At 39.2% G+C, this 24,842-nt stretch overlaps 1 protein-coding gene across 22 annotated transcripts in view; it reads right to left on the bottom strand.

The window, feature by feature from the left end:
- NFASC (neurofascin) overlaps window positions 1-24,842 on the bottom strand; it is a 275,421-nt gene that overhangs the window by 11,989 nt on the left and 238,590 nt on the right. For 8 of the 22 annotated variants that reach the window (XM_042462334.1, XM_042462336.1, XM_042462341.1 and 5 more), the window contains 4 exons: window positions 18,569-18,787; window positions 13,049-13,237; window positions 10,783-10,923; window positions 1,017-1,148 (listed from right to left, as the gene is read on the bottom strand). In XM_042462334.1, coding sequence (XP_042318268.1) covers window positions 1,017-1,148; window positions 10,783-10,923; window positions 13,049-13,237; window positions 18,569-18,787 — 681 coding nt within the window. The remainder of the gene's footprint in view (window positions 1-1,016; window positions 1,149-10,782; window positions 10,924-13,048; window positions 13,238-18,568; window positions 18,788-24,842) is intronic. The other 14 variants (XM_042462352.1, XM_042462357.1, XM_042462350.1 and 11 more) reach the window with 4 other exon arrangements.

The raw sequence follows: 24,842 nt of genomic DNA on the forward strand, positions 1-24,842 counted from the left end.
AAATATGTTTACCAACTTCAGAGATGCTGTAATTCCCCTCCCACCAATATTCTTGAAGTATGTTGTGGAAATGTGAGGCCTTTGGCAGAGTACTTGTATAGCTGAGTTTTCCTTGCTGACAATGAAAAGGCCTGCATGGAGGTACAGCTATTTCCTTATGTGGGCCTTCCTCTCTGGGACCAGAGAGAATGAGCCACACTTCATGGGTCCTAGAATATCTTCCCAGGCACTGCAGCACTGTAGTCTTAATGTGGCTTTACAGTCCTCGCAACCTGTTTACACTAAAATCACTTATATGCACTAGATATACACACACAGCAGTTTGTTCTCATACTTCAAAATAAGGTTCTTCTGATAGTTACCCCTGTGTACCAATTTGCACCAAATGTTTATATTATTATTATTATTATTATTATTATTATAGTTACTTGTATCCCGCCCTTCTCCCGATATAGGAACTCAAGATGGCGGTCAGCAAATTTAAAACAAGACAGGAACATTTAAAAAGTATAAAGTTTAAAAAACAATTAAATAATTAAAAAACTTAAAACAGTATAAAGTTTAAAAAACAATTAATAAAATAAAATAAATATGCATTAAAATAGTAAAGTGTATTTAAAAACTATATACAAACCTTACTCTGACTTGCACAGCATTTAGAAGCCCAAACCTCATCCGTTTTAACAAAGTCTGATGGCACAAAAATGTTTTCACCTGGTTCCAAAAGGAGACCAGGGATGAGGCCAGTTTGACTTCCATAGGGAGGGAGTTCCAGTGTCTGGGAGTAGCTACTGAGAAGATCCTCTCCCTTATATCGATACACACATATACCCTTAATTTTTGTCTTTAGCTGAGGCAAAATAGATTGAGACAAAAGACTGTCTAAACAAAACCCTTCCAGTGAGAAAGCTATACTATAGTTAAGATCAGAAGATCTAATTAGATTCAGGAACAAATATTTCAAAAAGCAGAACAAATAAATGCAATACTACCCCAGGAGACAGGCATTTTCTTACCTGGATATTTCCCTCCTCTGCTTCTCTTAATGAAGCAAACTATCAGCAAAATCAGCACTAGGAGAGCGATGGCGCACATCAATCCAATAAACCAGCCCTGAGTTGCAATGTCCCTTGGGGGCTTAGTATATGCTGGTGGAAGAAGTTGAGAAATAGACATTAAAACAACAAAGTTGTTCCATATGGTGGAGATAAATGAAAATACCAAGCCATGGCTCTTCCATGTATTCCCAACCGTCATGTTGTAAGATTGATTTCTGTGAATGCGCATATGCCTGCACTTTGTGTGCATGTAGATTGCTTTTGGATTTAAGACCCTATGTTGGCTTTCTTCTTTGTTCTAACTGTACAACTGAAGTAGTAATCTCAGCAAGGAAAGTCCAAGGGTGGCAGTGAAGGCTGAAGGGTAACAGTGGGAGGTGGGGTGGGGCAGAGAAATAAACATATTTGTATTGAATAGCAAAGGAGAGATGATTGACCTGTGAGGGGGGAGGGGAAGAAGCAAAAGAAAGTGGGTAACAGATTTGATCTCTTATTTATAGTAATGAAAAACATCAAAATGAGAGTGGGATGAACCTCAAATGAGATTGGAAAAGTTCTTTAAGAGAGGGCTTCTCTATCTGCCTCCTAGATAGAATAAACAAATTAAGTAGTACAAAAGGCTTCTTGCACATTCTACAATGCCCTGAAAACCACAAAGCTATAGTAAATAATGAGAAATGAGTGTACTGTTTTAACAGAGTGCTATTTTTTTTGTTCTAGCTATCCTTGACTTCTTGATAAACACACTTTCATGAGCAGTTGGTCTGTCTGTTTAACACTGATCCATCAAAATTCAGCTGTCATCACCATCTTCATCAGCATTAAAGGTTTTATGGAAATTTGAAGAGATGCTGGCAACACTCTGAACAAAGACTTTAACCCTGTGGAGCAACTATCTAAAATATTTTTTAACTTTGATATGTAGAACTGGTACACAAAAGTTTGAATAGGCAGGTGTCACTGCTCCTCATTTTTCATCTTCAAAGGGGAAGATTCTGTATAGTATTATTGGAAGAGCAAATGAAAGGCCAAAAGTTGAACACTGAAGCAACAGAGAGGAGCAGACAAAAAAGGCTGCTTGGTGTAATCCACTGTTCCATGATGGGACTGTATGCATTTGTCTAGATGCCAGATTAAAACTAGAGGGAGAAAAAACAGAAATGGGCAGCGCTCTGTCTCACCACCTTCCTCTTCCTTTCTTGATTTCTACTGAAAAAATTACTCTGCTTCACCATAAAATTCCCTAGTTTTATAATTTACAAACACTAGGCATTCAATCCAGACTCCTATTAGTCATATTTTACTCTCACTGAAATTAGTGGGACCTCAATTAGCCATGATCAGAATGTCTGACTAGTTTCAATGGGACTTCATTGCTGCTAACTTAGCCTTGATCCCATCAAAACTGTTTTGCAAAGTGTCACAAAGGAGAAAGCAACTTTAAACATCATGGCCAGATTCTTGTATCAGCTACTTAGCCAGGTATGTTAAGTAACCTCTCCTGGTCTGACCCCCATCGAAACCTGGTGGACCTGACCCAAACCATCATTTACTCACACTCCAACCTCTAGCAGAATAGACCTCCTTCTCCCCCATACAGCTGATGCTCAGTTAAGGAGCTTTGGGGGAGTTACAACTGTAGCAATAGTATCCTAATCATGACTAGGTAGTGATCATGAATAAGAAACTGTTACCTAGGTTTGCTCATCTGCAACTATTTCATATTCACAAATATTACTCATGATTTTGATGTTACTACCATGATTGTATTTCTCCCGCGAACCTACACTACTGGGCATCAGCTTAATGGGAAGAAGGAGGTCAATTTTGCCAGTGACTGATGTGCAAGTGAATATTGTTTTTGTCAGGTTTCGGGGTGGTGGTGATCAGGCCAGGAGAGGTTACTTAGTTGATCCAGGATTCCAGCCAATGTGTGCGTGTGTTAAATTTAGGAGAGAAACAGCTCACTCCGAAGGGGCAACTTCAAGTCACCCCTTCCAAAGATGGATTGGGGCCATGGCAACCTCATGCTGCAGCCGCAATCTGCCTTTTTACCAGCTGAAAAAGGAGCGGTAGAGAGCCGCAGATGGAAGCCAGCTTTATGGTGCTCTGGCAGCATGTGGCACATAAACGCCATGCTGGTGAAGCACCAGGAAGCCAACCCATGTGTGAGCAGCTGGAAGCTGACTTCTGGGCAGCTTCAGAGCATGCGGCGTTAAAACTGAGCGCACTGAAGCCACCCAGATGGTGGTGCAAAGGGGCAGTCTGTTTCACCCCACCCCTCAGTCAGATTATGACATATTCCTAATAGGAACTGGCAGCATACTCTGAAGGTCAAACAACTATCAATATATGTCTGGTAATATTTTTTCATAAAAAAGAGGAAAACATACACCTCTACCCACCTAATTTTTTTTAAAATTATACACTGCCAGGAACTCTAATGGAATTTAAATAGAAGTTATTATTTATACATGAATACTAAAATGGTCATTCCAGTCTTACAGGAAGAGAAATTTAATAAAGTCAGCTTGTAGCTTATGTATGTACCACTTTATTTTCTGGGCACAGATCATCCTAGACAATTAAAGCATACACATTCAGAAGCACCTTAAGGAATATGAGTGCATTTCAGACTCCACAAAAAACCCTAACTTGTCAAGCCTATATGTACGCCCCATGGTAGGAATGATTCACTCAGACCAAACTGTGAAAGAGATTAACTGTTGGATTCATGACTTGAAAATCAATGAGAGAATTTTCCCTTCCTGTGAATCAAACTGGAACTATGCTATTAGACCATAAGCTAATGCTTTATCAAAACGCCAGTAGGAAGTAACATGTATAAGCAGCTTTCAAATTATCTTCAATAAATTAAAAATATAGTGAACAGCACTAATGGAAGATTATTGCTACACACAGAATTGAAATTCTGCCAACATTATAAAGAAGACATGGTTTGCATTCATAGGCACCCCCTCACCCCCAGTTTCCCAGACCATCTCAAGGTCCAGTCACAGTAACTGCTCAGTTCTGCAATACGTATTTCCAGAAATAATTTGTTCCATAAGAAGGCATTTAACTTAATCTAAATATGTGAATATAATTCATTTGGCCTCCTGCTATATCCTGACAGCAATAAAAAAACATCAGTTTCAGATCTTAAACAAACCTGGGAAAGGATGATCTATCTGGGGCTCTTTCACATCACATAGTTATAGCACCATGATTTCATTGTAACTGACATGGTTCCATCCTATGGAATCTTGGAGTTGGCAGTTTGTTGAGGCACTGGAGTCTACATAACCCTCCCTAAACTGCAAATCCTAGGATTGTACAGGATGTTGCCATGGCAGTTAAAGTGGAATCATAGCAATATAATTATGTCATGGGAAAGGGCCCTTCTTAATTCTTGGAATTCAGCCAGAAACCTGAGGTTGTGGCTTAGCCTTGCAGCCTACTGCAGAATGTGAACATTGGCCCCACACCTGTCTTTATGTGCACAAAAGAATAGTTACAACACAGGTTTTGCAGGCCGTGCTCTTGATTTGAGCAATTTGCCAAAAAAAACAAACAAACAAAAAAAAAAAAAAAAAAAAAAAAAAAAGAAGAAAAAAAAAAGCCTTTTGGACTACAATGTCCAGAATCTCCAGCCATCGTTGTCAGTCATTCTGGCTGTTCTGAAGGTTTGCTCAGCAAAATACCTCCTGGAAGCTTCCATCCAGTTTATCTGGCAGTGGTGAAGTCAGCAACAGCAATAGCAGGATGAAGAGGAGACAGTGTTGCTTTGAGGGACTGTGAGGAATTAAAATGAACCAGGCAGGCACCCATGCTGGACTGTTTGGTCCCTGGCAGCCACCTAGCAATGTTATGGGCCTAAGCTTCTGCAAAAAGGCAGGCAGTGTAAGACCTCTGGACTGGTCAGCTTAATGGAAATCAGCAGTTTCTGACTATCTGCCTTTGTCTGGTAAACAAAGCCGCATCTTCTGCTTGCTGTGTTTCTGGCATTTCATTTGTCTCACCTCACTGATCTTAGGGTACAACAGATGCTGGACACATTGGCCTGTTACAGACAGCCAAAATAAAGCTGCTTCGAGTCACAGTGGAGGTATGGTGTTTCAATGATGCATGTGTCCTAAGAGTCCAGCAGCCACACCAAAGCCATGCTCCAGTCCTTAGGGCAGGAGCATGGCTTTGGTGCGACTTCTGGACTCTTAGGACACATGCATCATTGAAACACCATACCTCCACTGTGACTCGAAGCAGCTTTATTTTGGCTGTCTGTAACAGGCCATTGTCTGATTGTAAATTTAGTGTGGCTGCCCACAATTCTGGCCTGGCTCTGATATTCAAGAGTCTACTACCAAGCTGTCAACTGCATAAAGGTTCATTCTTGATATTTCAATTTTCAAATAGTGCAAGAATAAAAGTATGAATGTGAATACTTTGGGGAGGGACCATAGCTCATTGATGGAGTACATGCTTTGCAAGTCAAAGGTCCCAGGTTCAATGGCAATTCTTGGCATTTACATTTAAAAAATGGGTGATGTGACTACTATTTATACTCTTTTTTCTAGTAATAAATGTGTCTCCACACATTGATTTTCTGTAAGGGGCCTTCTGGAAAGCTTGCAAAGATGATACTTCACTGGAAGACTCTGCCTCTGTCATACTACCTGATGCTTTTCAGAAAGTGTATGTAACTTTAATTGACTCAAGGTGCTAGATGCCATCCTCCTAGCCTTTGTCATTTTGACATTCTTTCCATTTACTATTGGCAGCTGATTTACCATACTGTCCCTTTCCCTGTTAAAAGCTCTACTGTGTGACAGAAGCACACATGTAAACTATGAAAATCTTCTAATGGAAGGAGGGTTTTTTTTTGCTAATTGCATGGACCTGAGAACTGCATTAGGCTAAATTAATCTAAAGAATGGAGACAATGGGAACAGAATTATGCCAGCAGCCACTGGAACAATGATGATTTTATTAACGATACTAACACAGAAAAGCTTTCAAGAGATGAAGAGATGAATCTTAAAGAGATCCAAAGGTAACAATTTAGATAGGCTAATATGTGGAATAACAGGCAAAAAGGGGGTTCTTTCTAAGATAATCAAAAATTCTTCCCCAGCATAATTATAAAACCCATCTTCTGAGCAATGCCAAAACTACAAAAAACAAAAACAAAAAACCCACCCCTCTTCAAATGTCAATTTTTCCATGCTACTTAAATTTAAATTTCAGATAAGAAAAGCCTGTTTTGTGATCTATGCAGAGTCTAATGGAGGGCCTGAAAAATGACAGCTCTATCTATGTCTTAATTATTTGTAGTGTACTCTATATGGTTACTAATGTGGGAGTCTGTGCATCCCCAGTGCTGAGTACACCATTGCCTCTACCCTTCATACAGTATTGGTTTAAACATGGACAAAGTCAAGATATGAGCAGCTTCTTAACTAAAGGATTTATCAGTGTGGACATCTGAGCATGGATGAGCATATCCACAGATCAGTACAGCTCCATTTCCTGATTCTGGTATGGAGAACCATTTCTTTGATTGATATGTGAAGGATATGCCTGTGTGCAGTCAAACCCATCTCATTCCTGAGCTTTCTCTTCTCCAGCTTCTTTGGTTGTCTAGGGAACATATAAGGTGCTAATGTCTAATCAGTGGGCAGAGATTTCTAAGAGTGAGCTTTATCGCATTGGCTCCTTCCGTTCCGTTCTGAGCATGGAACAGAAGGCGCAGGGATGAGTGCGGAACGAGTGGGGGACGGATTTTACCGCACGCACCCGTCCCTCATTCGTTCCGTTCCCCCTCTCTTCCATTCTTAATTCGTTCCAGAGGGGGAAATTTTTGAGAACTGTTCTGAACAGTTCTCAAAAAGCGTTCCCTCTGGAATGGAATGGGCAGGGAAAAGAGGGGGAATGGAACGAGTGAGGGACGGATGTGTGCGGTAAAATCCGTCCCCCACTCGTTTCCATTTTCTGCCAGGCCGAGAACCTGGTGCGATAAAGTTCAGTGTTGAGGATTTGAGTAGGACTACCAGCTATGTCAACAGGAAGCTCCTGAATGGCCACCAGAAAGCCACCAGGTTATATCTGCACATTTCAGGTGTCCAGTACATTTTTGATTACTGAACTCTGGAAACCTTTTGAGAATTATTAAGATTCCTGCTGATATTTTAGAATGTCTGGTACAACAGCTAGAACATGTGAAGAATAATAAAAGGTTTAGTGGCAATGAATCAAAATCTATGATGTAATTTTGGAAAAATGCATTGATTCTGCAAAAATGCTTTATTGCTTATTCCAAAAAAAGGGCACTAACAAAAGTTTAGTATATAAAGGCCGAAAGTGTCTGCATTTTATATATGACAACAGTATCATAACTTTGTGGTCTTTTGTATTTATATTTATTATGGGGTAAAGAGGAGAAATGAATCATTTTCTTTATCCAGATGCATCTGTAATTAACACCAGCCCTTTTAAGTGTAACTCGCTACTGCAAATCATTTTTCCAATTAGTCAAACCTTCACCAGCATCAGCAAAAGAAAGAAACTGCATTTGTGGAGGAGGTTGGTATGTCCAGTTTCCATTCAAATAGACTGAAATCTTTACAACAAAGACTTTGAAAAATAACCTAAAGAAAAAGGACTGTGCTTTCTTCTCACAGTTATTAATGACTACAGATGATGGGGATAGCTAACTCTATCTTAATCGACCAGTGAGGAGCAAAAAGAGAATGAAAAAAGGCACTGCAAAGTGAAATGAAGCCACTGAAACAGTGTGGCTCAGACAATCTTCTGGGAATCAGAAATATATGGGCAAGTTGAGACTTTTTGTGCAGATAATGCATGTGGAACACATAAAAAGCTTAAATACCTTCCAGCCACATGAAGAGAAACTCTTTCCTCATTTCTTAAAAGAAGGGAAATTCACTTCTATATATATAAAAAACCTTTTTAGGAAAAGGGCACTCTCTCTCAAGAAATGTAATCCTTGCAAGACACACAGCACCTGGTATTTTGGCTTCTTCTATTTAAACTGGAGACCAAAGGATGGTGCTCACCATAACATTCTGTGTGAAATTCTGTTTGCAGAAGACAGCACACGTTAGCAAGTGGATCCTTTCAAGCAAGGATGAGCTATTGTGACCTTCTAGAGGTTGAACTACAACTATTACAATCTTGCACCATTAGCTACGCTGCCCTGCAATAATAAGAATTGGAAATGAAAAACCTCTGGAGGGGCACATCTGCTCACTCCTGCTTTACAAGCATTTTTCAATCTTTCAGTAAGTAAAAAGATCTGAAGTGTCTTGATAAACTATAATGGGAACTGCAGACTCACTGTACCTTACAGTTCATGCTCTAGGCATAAGCTAACACATGTTGGAAAGCATCTGTGACTAAGGATGGAAGGTACGTAGAGAGATCTCATCACACCTTTGAGACTAACTGGAAGAAAGAAATTGGTGACATGAGCTTTTGTAGACATCTATGAAAGCTCATGCTGCCAATTTCCTTCTTTCAGTTATTCTCAAAGGTGCTACAAGATCTATGTACTGATGCTACAGACTAACATGGTTTTATGTTTGAATTCTAGGCATGGAAAGGTTCTACATGTGGTGTAAACAAGATTGGACTGAAAGTTATAAAAAGGCTTGTGTCTAACACAGGAGCAAAATAAATTCTGACAAGTTTATTTTAGGAAGAATTATCAAACTCATACGATGACCCAGAAAGCCCTGTTTCATGTGACCTTATGTTGCATATTTCTCTAGGACTCCCAAAAGATGGCTAGCTACCACTTGCTCAATTGCTTTGTCCAAGAATAGTAAGTAGGATTTAAAATCAACCTAATGATTGAAAATAAGTGAATGTTTCTCATGCATAATAACAGAAATTAGGAATCTTCTTGTAATTTTAAAATCCAAGTTAAAGCAAAGAACAGAGTATATTATATAACAATTGCATATCAAAGAAGCTATACTTTCTGCAACTATTTATATTGATTTCAGATAGAGAGCATCCTCAAGTGGTTTTGCAACAGAAATACTTAACTATCCATATTCAGTTGGTGAAACATGCATTTTCAACACACTTTGGAAATATCTACCAACATTGGTCCAATACACTGAAATTATGGCAAGAAGGGAGAAGAATGATAAAGAATGATATTGTAAAACTATGGAAAGGAGGGTCTGTGTCCTTTCCTGGTCATTTCTGTTGCTACATCTAGATGAAAATGTTGCCTAGCCAGACTAAACTAGTATACATAGTACAATCTATAATTTTAAACCTCAGCCCAAGGAGTGTAGGTCAGGGTTTATGTAAGAAGCTGTATGTGGTTGCCTTCAAGTCAGTGGTTGACTTATAGTGTCCCCATTGATTTAAAAGGGTTTGGTCAAGGAAGGAACATTCCCAGATGATTTGCCATTGCCTTCCTCTAAAATATAGCTTATAGCTCCTTATAGTCCTTGGTGGTACCTATCCAACTACTAACTAGGTTTGACTCTACTTAGCTTCCAAGATGAAATGGATCTGGTGTTGACAGGTTATTTATGCAATTCTTGGAAGACCCATTACAAAATTAGCAAATAGAGTTTTGGATTGTCAATGTATCTCCAGTTCTAAGATCCCCCCCCCCCGCCGCCACCATTTTAAAAAATTTCAAATGTATTTCTGTCCACATTAAAATGTTACAGGTTCTGAGAGAATATATCTGCGCTTTATATCTAGTGCAGATGAAATATTAGTTGGTTACCTTTTAATTAGTTTATGTTTCTAAGGTAGTGCTATAATTATTTATTTCCTTTTTCTTCTTTCCTTTTTGCATAAGGAAACTTTAAGTAAATATGAAATAGCTCTGTAAAAATCTCAATATTACTTTGTCAGTCCATACTGGACAGAATAGTAATGCACTGTTGTTGTCCTCTACCCAACCCCCATCATCAACCATGTGTGAAGAAACATGGGAAAACACCACAAAATACATAGCAATACAGTAATTAGGCAAGTTGATCAACCATACAAATGGGTGAACAAAATGATGGCAACTTCAGTGAAAAAAGCCACATCTACAAGCAATTTGGAGACACACAAAGATTATATACGATCATATTACTACTTATGGCTTGCTTTGGTGGTATGCAAATGCTTCATACAGATCTCTGTGAATCACCCAAAGCCCATGTACCACGTGATATTAACCTCGGTCTCTTGTCCATGAATACCCAGATACAAATTTTGCCATATAATTGCATGTGCTCATGCAACAGTTGGCAACATGACTATGAGCATTGCACACACACACACACACACACACAAAAGCAAAAACACAGACACAAATAGCAACAGACAGTACATTCCTTAATAGCAGAGGGTTTTTCTGTTGAAAATAAAAAGCCTTATGTTTCTGCCCTTGTTATATGTTTTCTCATTCCAAAAAGCAAACCTATTGCATAAGGAAGCTATGCTAAAACATTTATAGTTTAAACAAATATAGTTTAAACACTTTCATTCAAGATGATGCATCTCAGTTTGGCAGCTGTATAATAAGGGCAGAGTTTGCAATGCAAGTGAAGGAGAGGATGATATTTTCTCCATGCATGCCTGAATTCCTTCACCTGAAGCAGCAGCGTGACACAAGCAGCAAAGCTTGGAATGAAATGCACCTCCAAAATGGAGCACACAGTGAGGCTGAGCCTCATCTCACCTGCACTTGTCTCAAAGGTTACATTCGAGCTGATTGTATCGTTCCCTTTGAGAAAAACCCGCACCATGTACTTCTCCCCAGGAGTCAGGTCAACCAGCTCCACATAGGTTTTAGCAGGGTAAGATTTCACTGTTTTGTTACCTGAGAAACAGAAACCTCACATCAAATGCAGCTACCAGGAAAAGCAGAGATTACTTTGCAAATTCCCACCAACATCTGATTAGGACTACTGGGCTGACATGTGCCCCTCCTGATGACAACACTAGAAAAGGTATGGATCAGCAAGATAAACATCCAGGATCGCAGCCACCAGCATACGATTTTTCAAGAGTTTGTGTACAAAAGCTTTTCAAGTCAGCTCACTCAGCTTGTTTAAAGGGAAACGGTTTTTCTAGGCATCATCTAACTAACCTAATTGAGCACTTGTTTTGATATCCTTAGGCTGTGACCAGATGGAAGAGTCTCACACTACTGGTTCAGTGATCTAATACAAAATCAGGAGTGCACTGAAAACTACAGAAAAGAAGGGAGATTTTTGCACAACCATTTCTAGGAAACTCTTTATCTGCATAAGAAGGGACTCAATGCCCTTAAGCAGTTTGCAGATGCCAGATGTGCAATCAGTGACCACAGTCCTCCTTCTGGTAGCACTCTTATGATAGATGCTCTTACTCAGTACATTTTGGAAAGGGCAAAGGGGAGGAGAAGTAACATCTGACCTTTAATTAATAACATGCAGACAAATCACAATATTAAATTATATTAAAATGCATTGTTAAAATCATTTATGCTTAAGGCAAATAAATAAACTTTGTTTGCAAATCCAGGGGTAGAAACTTTCTTCAAAAATAGGGCAGGAGTTTTAGTTTCCTGAATGAAGCATCAGCATAACCTTAGAAAATTGCTAGGCACAGAAAACCTTAATATGCCCTGTCACAGGAAAAATACAACAAAGTCTTGGAACACCTAAAATACGAATGAACAAGTTTTATTTGACATAAGCTCTCATGGACTGCAACACACTTCCATAGAGTACACTTTATTCCATGAAGCTTACATCGAATGAAAATTGTCAATTTTTAATAACATAAGACTAATCTTTTTGTTGTTTTCTGTAACAGAGTAACAAAGTGACTCTCTCAAATGTGGCAGAATTAATTAAATCCACAGAAATACATTTGATAAAAGTGTCTAAGATTTAACGAGAGCATCAGGACTAGTAATTTAAAACCATCTAAGTCCATAAAGGCAGTTCCAGGAAGGCTCTCACAAACCAAACTGTCATTGTATTATGATGTGTGCTGTCACACAATATTACAAACTAAGCATGGGAAGTGATGGTGGGGAGTTGATACACCACCATGGGGCCAAGAATTTGCAGTGGATTTTGCTGCCACTCCTGTCACAGCATCTCGAAGATGAATGGGAGCTCTCCTGAAATTAGACCCTAGTGTGGCACAGGCACTGGCAACCCTGATGGCAAGCATTCCAGTGAAAGGAGATCTTCTTTCCTTACAACAGGTTGTTGTGGGCTGTACATGGATCCTCCTCATTACTGTATTGCCAATCACTAGTATGGCACTTGTCAGCATTTGTGATTTATATTCTCCAAGTAACTATTGCTTCTCCCATCCTTTAATGTATAAGACATGGTTTGCCCTAGCAAACTACTACCATGGAAAACATACCAAGAACATATACTTAAATGGCTTAGAGTGCTATAAAACCAAAATGCACTATTTTTAACAAGTTTTTAAACAGCATTTAATTACTTGAACAATGAATATTTTGCCAGATTTCAGTGGCATAAACCAGTCAGAAAAGGGGTAGATGAACAATGGCTTGAAAACAAAGGTTACATTTGCTAAATTTGCTCACTGGTTACTGAACCACATCAATATCATTTTTCTGTTTGGATTTTCTGGGGATCCCACTCCAGAAACACCATTATGTTCATACACGAAATCCTACTGTTACAGCTAGATTTCTAAATATGTTTCTATAGCTATTTCATTCTGTGAAGTCACTGCAAATTCAACTAGCCCAGTTTTAAGAGGGTGCATCCAGTTGAAATGCATTGGCCTGAAACCTACACTGAAAGGTAAATTGCACTTATGAGGACAGCAACATAAAATACAGTTTCAATGATATTTGAAAGATATATTAAAAATCATGCTTTTCTCATCCCCCAAGCAACATCCATGCACAAATTAAACAGCAAGCTTAGTTATACTATAATTAACATTGCATGAAAGGTCCATTAAACCTCTGAGAGATGACAGGATCTCTGGTGGCATTAAGGACCCCGCAGCATTCATGTGCTCCCAATGCTTACTGTTGATATACTCAACCACAAACTCAGTATCAGGATCAAACGTGTGTTTCCAGGTGATGTTTGCCCAGTTACTGTTAGGTGAAGCTTTTACGTCCCAGATGTCATGCTTTCCAACACCAGCTGGTGAACAGGTTAGAACAGAGGTTAGTAAACAAGATTATGTATTTAAAAAGTGGCATTCTAATGTCATATCAATTAAGTTCTTTCTTTTGGGAATGTTGGGAATGGGAGATTCAAAACATACAGAGAAACACTGATTATAGTGTACAACAAATTCTGGGATGCTTTAGCAGTATCTACTAATTTGGGAAATGCATAAAAATGCCTTATGCTGCCGCTTCAAATGTTATGTCTTTTTAGTATTGAGAGGTACCTTTTTCTTTCACTGAATATGCCCTTTTAAATTATCAAGCTTATTTATAAACCCCTCTTTGAACAGATCAGTTTTTTTTTTAAAAAAGAACACTTAAAAATAAGTGTACCATTCCTCCTCAAGCGTGTCACTAATCATACTGTAATGTGAGCAGTTTGGGAGGTAATGCACATTTTTAAAATGTCTGGTAGATGGGCATTTTTTTCTGCCAGCCATAAAAATAGACTGTTTTACTGTGTAATGCAGAAAGTCGTGTCCTCACTGATTTCCTGTCTATGAAATCACAAGGTTTCTTCTTTTAAGATCCCTTTCCCAGTCAATTCTGCTATGTAAATTCCTTTCTCTTTGATGTTGGGGAACAGAATGAGGCCAAATATTGTGCATGTTCAGATTACACGAATGTTGGGGGACCAGAAGAATATTCAATGTAAGAGACAGAGGTGCTTTAACTACTTTCTGCTGGTTAAGAGCTGAAAGGAGCTAGGAACCCAAGACTGGTCAGATTTGGACTGTGCAGTTGAGTTCCCAAGTTGAATGCATTTATAGTGGCACATATTTTTCTCAAGAGGAATACATATTTGAGCATTGCAGAGCCCAACTGAGAGAGATCCGAACTACACAGCAAGTCTCAAAACATCTAGCAAGAATTACCACTACAATTTTAGAACCCAGCTTATTGATATTTTGTTACATAAAGCCAGGGTTTGCATTTAATAACACAGATGGGATTCTAAAGATGAAGTGCTGACATAACTTATAATACAGTCTGCATGCTTCAAATCCTTTCAAATAAATTAACAGCTTAGCTGCAGCATCTCCAGACACTCTTCTTCAATAGGAAGATGGATTAAATTTAGAGATTTTCATCATTGCACCAAATTAAGGAGAAATGCTATGTAGAGATATCTTGTAGCACCTTTGAGACTAACTGAAAGAAATAAGTTAGCAGCATGAGCTACCAACGTCTTTCTTTCATTGAGTCTCAAAGGTCTCAAAGATCTCTCTACATACTGATTCTACAGACTAACATGGCTATATCTTTGAATTCTACCACTAAGGAGGAATGCAATACACTCCAATGTGTATCTCTTGTTTTAGTATCAAGTGGATTGGTGAAAAGCAATAATGTTCTTGTCAGTATTGTCCAAAGGATACACAGGGTAACTGAACCAACTGTCCTTAGTACAAACATAGTACAAAGTCACTATTTTGTGACAATATCAGTTTAACAGGCATGGATGTTTTAGCAGGAAGTTCCTGCTTTAGATTAGTAAACTGCACATCATCATTTGGAAGAAAGACCCACAGAATTTCACAAGCATTACATCAGAGTAAATATACATAGCATGTACTGTCACTTATTAACACATGAAAAAGTAGTAATAATTCAATGAGCAAGTCTGCACAACACAGCAAATCAGGGAGCTGCAAGAACCTGATCTAACATGGACAAGGGATATGTTAGTACATGTAGTACATCCTGCTTCATTATATACACTTTCAGTAGGAGCAGCTAACCATACAACTGTACTTTGCTTCACAATCATGTGAATTCAGTAACAACTAGTTTGCTTCTTTCCCAACAAACACAGACAAACTCCACAAGGAAATATGAAACAAATGGGGAATTCTGAGGTCAGCCCCCCCCCTATTTTTGAGAAAGAACCAATCAGAGCAATAGCTTTGCCCAGTTTTGCACAACATAATGAACAAATCATAGAGTTTTATTTAATGGTTTGTTTAGCTGCTCTTGCTACAAATGGCAGTAATGTGTACCAGCACACGTCTTGTCTACAGTAGACCACAGCTCCTGTGGGTCCCTGACTCACTGTGGTATGTGAACATGTCCAATTTCTATTTGTAATGACAGCATATTCTTCAACAGTAAACACAGCCACTATAGATTGTAATTTAGAAGATGGTATTATCCCCCCCCCCCCCCCCTGCATCCTTCTGGATAGCTACACGAGGCAATTTCTATTCCAAACAGTAATGGTTTCATTTTAAAATGCCTCTGCATTTTATATTCTGATCTGTCAATTAACACTGCATGCTCATTCATGCAACATTGTTTTGAGTAATTCAATGAGCTAGTTTGAGCAGTTTTGAGCATCAGCTGAGAGATTCTTACACCAACAGATAAAATTGCAAGCCAGGCACCAGGTTGAAAGGTCTTTGTTTAGAATACATGTGAGCATTCCCATTGACTCCAACGAGACTCCATGCATGCACAAATTTTGAAGCTTGTCCTAATCAGACTACTGGGATGTGCTTTAACATCTCTGAAAGAGCGTAAAGTAACTGGAAATTATGTGATGGTCATGTTATAACGCACTTGTTAATAAAAGACATTCTGGCACAGAATGACTCAGAAAATATTTTCTTCACGTTTTTCTATTTTATCGTCCAAATATTTTTTATACAGAAGATGTAGACTTGGTAAAATATCCATGTCAGGATTAATAGCATGTGGTTAAGTCCTTGTACAGTGCAACCAAATCAAGTGTCTTTTACTTTTAAAGACAATATATTTGTATGGAAGAATATTGGCAATACAGTACACTTTCTCCTACTTGAGGTGAATGTTTGGGTGTACATCTGGTAAAATCTACCTCTATGAAGAAAACATTATTATTTTCTTCCAGTAAATTTGGGGGAAAACACGTAATGTGGGCCTTCTTGTTGTATAAGTGTGTGGCATAGTGGTATATCAGGAAAAATGGTTAAAATCTTGCTTCTGACATGGATTAATTATGCAGAGATTTTGAATACTGTCTTTCAAATGCAAAATACAGGCATACTTCAATTAACAAAGCCTCTGACAAAGAAGCTCCTTTTAACAAAGTATTTGTGTGCCCACTCATCCTCCCCTTTGTTCTCTATCTAGCTGGAATTTTTTCTCCTGAACATCATTGGACTTGGAAGGACAGTGAAAGAGGGATGGAGAAACACAGATATTTGGTGCCAGTTTCCAATAATATTCCTGCAGTAAACAGTGCAATAAAGCTAAAGCTGGAAAAGAGTGGGATTCTACTCTATCTGGTCATTCTGCAGCTATATGTGTCTGCCTACAAGAGGCAAGGTAAACAGCAACTGCTTCCAGAATCCCTTAATGAGCATGCATGCACACAAACAAAAAGAGAAAAAAAGGGGAGAGCAGATAAGTCTGCCTCACCAGCTACCACCAGCATTTTAAGAAAAATACGTACAGTGGTACCTCGGGATACGAAATACCCAGGTTACGAAATTTTTGGGATACGAAAAAATCCCATAGGGAATTATTGTTTCGGGTTACGAATGTTTTTTCGGGTTACGAAAAAACTTTTGGTGCTTTTTTCGGCTTTTTTGCACGGAATCGCGGCTTTTCCCCATTAGCGCCTATGGCAATTCGGCTTACGAAGGCTTTTCGGGTTACGAAAGCGGCCGCGTTACGAATTAATTTCGTAACCCGAGGCACCACTGTATCTATAAATTTGGCCACCAAAATGGACATCACAAGAAAAGTGGAGGCTGGTGAGAGGAAAAAGCATTAATACCAGCCATTTTGTGTTGGTGGTGAGATTGTATCTGTATTCTGGTTTGTTTGTTTTTTTAGCCTAAAGGGCTTCATTTGGTGCTTGCCCTGCCTCTTTAATGGGACTGATGCACAGATGAGTTAATTAGACAACATCTTTTCTATGTCTGGGTAGTGTTTTTGTTTTGTTTTTCTTTGTTTTGATGCCATGGTGTGCAGGTCCATTAAACTATTAAGTACTGAATGCATCTCAGAACAAATTAAAGTGTTCCTATTCTTCTCTAAAGTGAACCGTCTAACTAAAAAGATTGTATGTACAGCGCTGTGTAAATTTACAGCGCTTCATAAATAAAGGTTAATAATAATAATAATAATAATAATAATAATAATAATAATAATAATGTGAAGGATGCATCATTCTAAATAGATTTACATTATATGGGGTTGTAGTTAAAGGTGAGTTTTGTCTGTATGTTTGTGATTTGACAGTCATGTATCCATAACTGTCATGGATAAGGATCCACCTTGCTGCGTGGCAGTTCTAAGCATATTCCAAGGTTTCTTCCTTCTGGCAGCAGCCCTCTGTGCTGTATGTTATGTCATTTCTGAAATTTGGGAGAAAATCTTTTTGACAGAGTAAGAATCTCTGTTAAACAACTGCAAAGCCTCATAAGTGTCAAGGAAGATTATTTGGATCTTGACTGATGTTGCTCAGTTAATACATCCCATTATGTGCCTAGGAGGGCCATAAATAACTTTTGGGCTGCAGTTAAACATGATCCTTGGTTATGTGTGTATAATACCCTTCTATGGAAGCCTAGGCTGGCTCCCTTCCTGCTTTCCTTTCACTGGCAGGCAAAAACATTTTTATTCAAGCAGGTCTTTAATATATAAATATCTCAGGGAGGTTTTTATACAAGGTGTGTGTGCTTTAGTTATTTTTAAAAAACTTTTATATGTTTTATGACATTTTATACTTTTTTTAGCTAGATGATTTTAATTGTTTTAATTTTTTATTGTAAAAAAAAATAAAAATAATGTTATCTCTGAGCTGGCTTGAGTCCCTTTTTGGGAGAAGGGGGCAAAGAAAAAAAATGAAATAAATAAATAAATAAAGCAGATGGGATTTTGGCATAAGCACCATGAAGTTTATGCACAAGTGTGAACATGACTAAAATGCCATTTGTGGTAATCTTTGTGCAATGATTGGTACTGTTATGTATAAATAAGACACATCTGAAAATTAGATTTAGGAAATTGTCAACCCAGATAGGCACCAGAGACACAACATTTTTTAGATGTAAAGCCTAAGCTATTCTGTATGGCAGATCCATCCCTCTGAAGTTTATATCTAAAGAACTTTTATCATAGCTACAAAGTGAGCACAACCCAATGATTTATTTTCATTTGCTGCTCCACAATTTTTCTGTTACTGAGAAAATCTCCATACTGGATGGTTTAAAAAGCACCCATATTAATAGATATCAAAATATCCAGTTATGGTTTAGATAGCTAAGATAAAGGAAAGAGGAAAACACAGCAGCAGAAGCCTCTATTGTGATACCTATTGTGCTAGCAACCACTGTGGTGATGGTTGCAGCTTCTGTAGTTGTAGCTTCTGTGATGGTTGTTGCTTCTGTAGTGGTTGCAACTTCAGTAGTAGTGGGAGCTTCAGTGGTGGTGGTTGCTTCAGTGGTGGTGGTTGTTGTGGTAGCTTCTGTAGTGGTAGTGGCTACAGTTGTAACAACTGTAGTTTGGTCGATGGTTGTTGGAGAGATTACAACTGGGAGAGGGAAGTGTAAAAACTGCATTTTGAGATGTATGTATTTAGTCCATTGGTTTTGTCATTTCCTGATGCTAAATAAATTTGCATGCAAGAGACAGCAAACTGGGTCAAGACACAGCAAAGTGAATTCACACACACACACACACACACACACAAGTTAAAAGTAAACTAACCAAGCAATCTGCAAAGAGAATGACAAAAGTTCAAACTGTGTTTTCTTTTTCATCAGAAATTTTTACTAACAATGGTTATGCAATTCATTCGGAGAGAGTGGGCAGGTGTAGGAAGGCCTTGGAATCTCTCAAATAAAGGGGCATGCAAAAAATTCTGTGGGCAAACACAGAGTAAACATGCAGAAAAGCAGCAGGAAGTAGGAGACCTGCCTAAAATAAATGCCCAAAGACATGCTATTTGGTTTTGGTTTCTGTTCACTGACTCAACAGACTATTTCTCTTAGTTAACAAGAGATGCTTCAGTCTTTAAGGGCAGCATATATAGGCAGAACTAGAATGAGAAAGAAATGAATATATATTTATTCTTTGGCACAGAATGAGAACTGGTTTGGCTTATCAAAATGAAGCAGTTCGTTGATACAATACAGTCTTCCCCACCCTAGTGTCAGACTACAAACCTTCATTGCCCAATGTGTCTGGGGATGATGGGAACTGTAGTCCATTATACTGCTATAAGTGACATTAGGGAAAACCAATATAAAAAACGTTCAGTTCTCAAAGTTGATTCAAAAATTTTAAGATTGCGGAACAGTGAAGAAAGCCACACTCAGAGGGAAATGTAGAAACTGTAATTCAGCACTTTTCATTTTATGAGAAAGTAAGCGATATGAATAGCTCAAACAATATCCTGAATCCTTCAGTGGTTTCTATCATTTATAACTGACTCTATCTAATAAGCAGCTATTTTAAGACTGAGAAATTACTAAATAACCTCAAAACTTGCTTTCACAAAATATCATATTTTCACTAATGATTATACTTTGTCAATGAGTGTGTGTTTGTTTTTATACATGCAAAATAGAAAAATATTATTTTGAATAGAATCGCAGAGTTGGAAGAGACCACAGGGGCCATCCAGTCCAACCCTCTGCCATGCAGGAAATCCAATCAAAGCATCCCCAATAGATGGCCATCTAGCCTCTGCTTAAAGACTTCCAAGGAAGGAGACTCCACTACACTCCGAGGGAGTGTGTTCCACTGTCGAACAGCCCTTACTATCAAGAAGTTCTTCCTAATGTTGAGGTAGAATCTCTTTTCCTGTAGCTTGCATCCATTGTTCCGGGTCCTGTTCTCTGGAGCAGCAGCAAACAAGCTTGCTCCCTCTTCAATATGACAACCTTTCAAATATTTAAACAGGGCTCTCATATCACCTCTTAACCTTCTCTTCTCCAGGCTAAACATCCCCAGCTCCCTGAGTCGTTCCTCATAGGGCAAGGTTTCCAGTACCTTCAGTATAATTCAGACCAGTACATATTTTTCTAAATATTAGCAATCATTCGTTTGGAAATCCTTGCTCTTCTTCTAACAAAGCATTTCTTTTCAAAAACATTTTATTATTCCTGTGGTAGGAGAAGGCTAGCAGCCATTCCACTTTTGCTCAGATTAACATTTCTGAGGTCAGTTTAGCCACACATGCATTGCTAAAAGAAGAGGAAACATATCACTAAAAAAGAAGGTACAAATTTGGAAAAAAATGCATATGCTAATTCATATGTATAGGTGTAAAATAAGAAATAATTAGTAAAATTTAAATAGTCTCACCATAGAAGGGAATGGCCTTGTGCTTACTCAGTCTCTTGTCCAGATTAATTATAAATTAGCAATATTAAGGCCCCAATCCTCATAGCTTCTTATGCTTTTTTTCTTTTTTTAAAATATCTAAGTAGGCTTGGATGGGACAGTTCACAGTGATATTTTCACCTCCCTGCTAAAAGAATGGCTACCCAGCTCTGGGAACTGACACTTTCTTTCCCTTATGACAGAAATGGAGACATAAGTCAGGCACCTGCTGTTGCTAGCTGCTTAAGCATGACTTCTTTGTGAAGAAGTCAGCGGGTTTTGTTTGGATGGCGACATTAGAGAGGCTTGCTCCACTGGTCAATGTTGTAACGCAGTAAGCTATGAAATTTGGCAACTCTAGTTGTACTCACTCAGTTAGTATACTGTACGTAACTGCATTTTGGGGAAGGTACTTTTGGGCGTGATTTGGCACTTCACAGAAACATGGAATACGGGTTGAGCAGAAAAAACAAATTCTGAAGAGGTCCCACTTGCTGACCACCATATCTCACAGATCTCATGTAACTTCTGAAATTTTAGAATTGCACTGAGAATTCAGCTATCCTGTAGGATTTTCATTTATATGCAAACCAAGTTCTTCTCCATAGGCCTCTTATTTCTGAGTTAATAGAGTTCTTGAGGGAAAATAAAGGTTTCTGGCTTGGTTTTCTCCTCTATTCTGTAGTGGTTTTAGTGAGAAATACTGCCTGTCTGCTCCCTCACCTCTGGTAATAAGCAAAATACACACATTCCCTATTCTTGGACTTCAGGATACAGAACCTGAAAGATCTTGCCCAATGCAAAAATCTCACAGAAAACACAGGTCTAGTTTTACAGTATTGTTAGTGGTGTCAGCTGTACATTTCAAGAGGTTCTTTTCAATGAAAATTGTTAACATTTCCTTTTTTAAAAATGAAAGTGGAAACCTTGTCACCACCTCAACACCTACAACAAAGGAAGAGGGAGTGGCATGAGGAAGAAGAATCTGAACTACATAACAATGCCCCATTCAGTGAGATAACTATAAAATACAGTGCACACATGTCATACGCTGGAAGCCGTGCCGAAAGAAGTGGCGCTGCGCCCTAGAAAGTGTAATGGGGCGTGTGCCCATGAGGCACGCACAGCGCTGTGCCGCTGTGCCGTCTTAAGCACGAGCCCCATTGGCTTTAATGGGGCTTGAGCATACATGGAATTTTCCTTATGTGGGGTGGTTGGGTCCAGAACAGATCCCCCACGTAAGGGAAGGCACCACTGTAGTAAAGTTACATCACAAAAGGAGTGAAGCTATATCCCATTAGATTACAAGTGTAATATATACTATTGTTAGTGAGGAAAGGAATTACAAGTAACTTGTCATCTGTAAGATGTTATTATCAAGCTCAGGACTTAGATTCTATACTTGTTTATACTACTGTATACTTTTACACCTCTTGCCTTGCCCTACCATCCAGAGATGCCTAGTTTATTGCAGAGGACCAGAGTATAGTGGACTAAGTAGGTATGATATGTGAATCATGCTTATATGATATACAGTGGGACCTCGGTATCTGCAGGGGATTTGTTCTGCACCCCCCCACCCCAGATATCAAAATCTGCAGATGCTCAAGTTCCTATCCAGTTTGCAGCTGCTGCCACCTTCATCCTCCTCCTCCTCCTAGCAGTCCTCCACTTCCTTCTTGCAATTGCTCCCGCTACCTGAGAAGAGCAGCTTCTGTTGGTGGCAGTGCAGCCCCTCACAGCCCCATAGGCAATTACCTTGATCTGGCAGAAGCTGCTCTTCCACAATAGGTTTGCTTTAGGAGTGCCCTAAGTTGAAAAGTACTTGAAGGCAAACAAGGGGGGGGGGGAATCCCAGCCAATGGAATTTTTCACCCACTGGGTGACCTTGGGCAAGTCACACTCTCTCAGCCTCAAGGGAAGGCAATGGCAAACACCCTCTGAAGAAACTTGAAAAGAAAAAAAAACCCAGGATAGGTTTGTGGAAACGAATTGAAGGCATACAACAACCAGAACTACAGTATTTGGGGGGGGGGTAGAGTCACTCCTTTTCTATCCCCGAGGTGATAAAGAGAGACCACTTGCTGGGCCCACCTTTCTTCTGAAGTGTGTTGTTTTGCAACAGTGTCTCCCAGGGCAGCTGTACAGCGGGTGAGTAGGCAGGGGCCGCATCTGGAGGGAAGAGCGAGCAGGTGGGCAGGCGATGGGCCTGCTAGATCTGTGTCAGGGCTCCCTGGGAGCCACTGACCTCTACCAGGTGTTGGGGGTGAGGTGTGGGCACTCAGCCAAGGAGATCCGGTATGGGTACCACAAGGCCTCCTTCTAGTTCCACATGGACAGTGCTGGGCCTGACTGCCAGGAGGATGACTCTGCCCACTTCCAGATAAAGGGATGCCACTTCTGGGGCAGGCAGAAGGGAAGCGACCTTTGCCCTAGCAGCAGCACCTGTAGTCCTTCAAGGAAGGAGCTCGGTCACAACACAACCTGCCAGAGTAGGGGACTGATGGGGGTTGTTATGTGCCTTCATGACATTTCTGACCAGACTGCTAGGAGGAGGAAGAGGAAGGTGATGGTGGCAGCTGCAAAACAGGGGCTTAACATCCACGGATGCTGGGATTCGTGGATGGCAAGTCCACGGATAAGGATGGCCCACTGTATAAGGTTCAGGTGAGGAGAATAAAATCAAGAGAATCTGTGAGAAATCCTTCTTTTAAAAAAGTTGTTTACAGCTTTTTAGTACAACCAGTTTTTATATATTAGAACTGTTTGGTTGTTATACATATAGGACATTCAGTTAGGATCCAAATGCTGGGGACCTAGAATGAGAAAATTGTGTCCAAATTATTGTCTTGCTATTCTAACGAATAAGGGGTTGCCATTTTGTTTTTTGTAGGAAGGGGATTGTGCTAGACAAGCCATTGATATGATAAAGCCCTATTCTTTTAAACTGGCAGAAATTGGCCTTAACCGGCCAAGTTGCCTTTAAAAAGACAATTAGATTTGAAAACCCTTAACAAAACACTATCTGATCTAATTTATTATGGGACAGGCAAAGCAAAATTAAATTAATGCAACACAGCCTGAATTGTATTGCTTTCTCAGTTGACATCTTTCTGCCAAGTAAAGGGTTTTTTTTTTTGCAAATCATACATTTTCCCTTAAACTCTGCAATAAACAGACACACTTCCTACCCCAATTTCTCACACCTTGCAATTTCTAAATTATTTAATTCAGATGAGGTCTGTTTGGTTTAGGCTTAAAAATAAACAACCTAACAACTGTTCCTCACTCATTCCTTTATATTGCTTAAAAATAATATTTGTTTAGAAAGAAAAAAGAAGAGGAAGATGGGTATGATTTTTGCAATGATATACCTGTGTTAAGGAACTGTACTCCCCATTTTCTCCTAGACATAACTGTCAATCTGATGCTACTGCACAGTTTAAATGGATCTCCTTCCATGTTATCTAAGCAGTATACTTGTGTGTTTAAGATTTTTGGTAGTGCAATACGAAAATGGAATTTAAGGCATCTTTTTCGCCTTGGTTGCACTCTTCTTAGGGTCAGAACCTGAATCCAGAAAGGATGGATGGGAAGAGAAACTGTGCTTTTTGCTAATGGCACAGTAAATAAGCCCTTTGTTAGCTAACTCAGGGTGAAATAAGCTGGTCTGGGGTTAAGGCACGAGGTCAGGTGACATGATGAAAATGGACCCTCCTTAGATGTAAAAACCTACTAGCCTTAATGGCTTTGCTACATTGCTTTCTGGGCAAAATACCTCTACAAATCCCTGGCTTTTTCATGGGAAATGTCAATATAATTTGCTTGTGGCTGCCAAACCTCACATGCCCATAACTTCTCTTCCCCACACAATACCTTGGTTTCCTCCATCTCCTCCTCCTTTTAAAATACAGCATATTTACCACTTAAAATATACTTGGTAATCTATTATTATAGTATGCTAGGGTTGAGGTTCCTCAAACTCATAATATGGCAAGGTTAAGTCTGTCTTTCTTTCAAATAACCTAGGGAGAGGGATCAACTTAAGCTTAACTTCCAGTTAAAAACCAGTTAATTAGCAGATGTTCCTCAATAGCTTTTTGGAGCTTACACCAGTCTGTACAGTGCAAACACATACCAGCACTTCCCCCCCTGCTGTGCACCAAATTGTCTAAATAGAGTCTGTTCTTCTTTTTTCCAGTTTATAACCACAGCTAGTAGACAGCAGTCCCCAGAAGACAAACTATATTTTTCCTGTA

Source organism: Sceloporus undulatus, chromosome 4 (assembly GCF_019175285.1).
Source record: "Sceloporus undulatus isolate JIND9_A2432 ecotype Alabama chromosome 4, SceUnd_v1.1, whole genome shotgun sequence".
Lineage (NCBI taxonomy): Eukaryota > Metazoa > Chordata > Lepidosauria > Squamata > Phrynosomatidae > Sceloporus > Sceloporus undulatus.